The sequence below is a fragment of the Acomys russatus genome, chromosome 28 (assembly GCF_903995435.1).
Source record: "Acomys russatus chromosome 28, mAcoRus1.1, whole genome shotgun sequence".
Classification (NCBI taxonomy): Eukaryota; Metazoa; Chordata; class Mammalia; order Rodentia; family Muridae; genus Acomys; species Acomys russatus.
In genome coordinates, this window is record NC_067164.1 from 37,177,735 (window position 1) to 37,179,904 (window position 2,170).

Genomic DNA, 2,170 nt, shown 5'->3' on the forward strand with positions numbered 1-2,170 from the left:
CTGCTTTTGTCCCCAGCTCTTTACTCTTAGCCCCTGCGTGAGTGGAACAAAACTTGTTTGAAAAATCCTGAACCGGGAAGACCTGCCAGTGTGCCTCACCTTCTCTGGTGTTTCTTCCTCCTGCAGACATGTTTTTTTATTTTTATTTTTATTTTTATTTTTATTTATTTTCTGGATGGGAGTGAGTAGGCCCTGAGGCTCTCGCTTTAGTCAGCAAGCCTGGCTGCTCTCCTGGACGACTCTTCTTCCTTCTTACTGCTGCCTTTGTTTCCAGCTGGCTCCCTTCTCCCCGCCCCACCCCCTGCCCCGCCCCCCAGTCTGGCTTTAGGGAAATGAGAGGTAACAACGGTACAGAAGTAACGGAGTTCATTTTGTTGGGGTTCTCGGGATTTGGCATTCTCCGAGGCCATCTGTTCTGGGGTGTGCTGTGTATCTATGTGGTTACCCTGATGGGCAACTCTCTCATCATCCTCCTCACACTGGCTGACGCCGCCCTCCACTCCCCCATGTACTTCTTCCTGCGTCACTTCTCCTTGGTGGAGATCCTCTACACCACGACCATCGTGCCTCGGATGTTGGTTGACCTCCGGTCCTCCCGGCCCACCATCCCCCTGGCCAGCTGCTTCACTCAGCTGTATTTCTTTGCCCTTTTTGGCATTGCCGAGTGCTGCTTGCTCACTGCCATGGCCTATGACCGATACGCTGCCATCTGCTGCCCACTGCATTATACCACGCTAATGAGCCAGGGTACGTGCGCCACCATGGTGGGGGCCTCTTATCTTGCCGGCATCGTCACCGGCACCACTCACTCTGTCTTCATCTTCACTTTGCCTTTCCGTGGTGCCAACACCATCCACCATTTCCTCTGTGACATCCTGCCTGTGCTGAGGCTGGCTAGCGCAAGCACTTTCTGGGGTGAGGTGGGGAACCTTGTCATCACGGTAGCTTTTATCTTCATGCCCTTCTCGTTGATTGTGGCTTCTTACGCCCGCATCCTCACCACCATCCTTGGTGTCGCAACATCCCAGGAGCGTCAGAAAGTCTTTTCTACCTGCTCCTCCCACTTGTTTGTGGTCATTCTCTTTTTTGGGACTGGGACTGTTGCCTATATGAGGCCTCAGGCAGATTCCCTTGGGGACATGGACCAAATTCTTACCATGTTCTACACGGTTGTCACTCCCATGTTAAACCCTTTTGTTTACACTCTGAGGAACAAGGAGGTCACAGGGGCCATGAGGCGGCTCATGAAGAGATACCTCTGGGGTCCTTGACCACACTTTCACCTTCTTCCCAAGATGTTGGAGCTAAGGGCCTGATCCCTGGACACTGTCAAGGAAAAAGAGAAGATGAGACTTGTAGTCCAGAGGGTGGAGCATGCGTGTTGGTGTGTCTCACCCAGTGTGAGCGTCCAAGGCACAGGCGTATTGTTCAGCGCTCTGCTTCTGGGCCCTGGCCTTAAACCTTGACTGAACACGCTCTGGAACGGAAGGCAAGGGGAAAGCAGCTGAGATGACATTGTGTCCTGGCTGGTCCCTGGTCCTGGCTGAGGCTCCTGTGCCTTCCTGGGGCTCTGCTCTTCAGACGCCTACCTTCCTGCATCTCCCAGTGAGTCTTTGTTGTAAGCCTTTCTCCCTGGCGTCGTTTGCATCTACAGGGAAGGGACAGGGCAGAGAGGGCTGGCGCGGCTTGCAAGTTCAGCTCCTAAGTCTAGCTTGGTCTTGCTGTAGGCTTGGTCTATCCAGCTATGTGTCTCCTGACTGACCCCTATCTCTTTGGACCCTCCTAAGACACTGGTGTTCTCTTTGTTTTTTCTTTCTTTCTTTCTTTTTTTTCGACACAGGGTTTCTCTGTGTATCCTTGGCTGTCCTGGACTCCCTTTGTAGACCAGGCTGGCCTCGAACTCACAGCAATCCGCCTGCCTCTGCCTCCCAAGTGCTGGGATTAAAGGCGTGTGCCACCATGCCCAGCCAGAAAGCCAGTTCTTGATTGCCCGTGAGCCCTTTTTCAGCTACTAGTCAGGGAGGCAGGGAAAGCACGCTCCAGGCGCTGTAGGCAGAAGCCTGGGAACTGCGTTGGGTTTCTTCCCAAGTTTGTGAAAAACAACTCTGCTAGTTGCAAGAAATTTATGTACGGAAGAAAATATAACCATCAACAAAATGTTCACGATGTC

At 52.6% G+C, this 2,170-nt stretch overlaps 1 protein-coding gene across 1 annotated transcript; it reads left to right on the plus strand.

The window, feature by feature from the left end:
* The first annotated feature begins 332 nt into the window (after positions 1-332).
* Positions 333-1,271, plus strand: LOC127210559 (olfactory receptor 9). The gene has a single exon (XM_051170212.1). The coding sequence runs from the start codon at positions 333-335 to the stop codon at positions 1,269-1,271; it is 939 nt and encodes a 312-aa protein (XP_051026169.1).
* Positions 1,272-2,170: the final 899 nt, after the last annotated feature.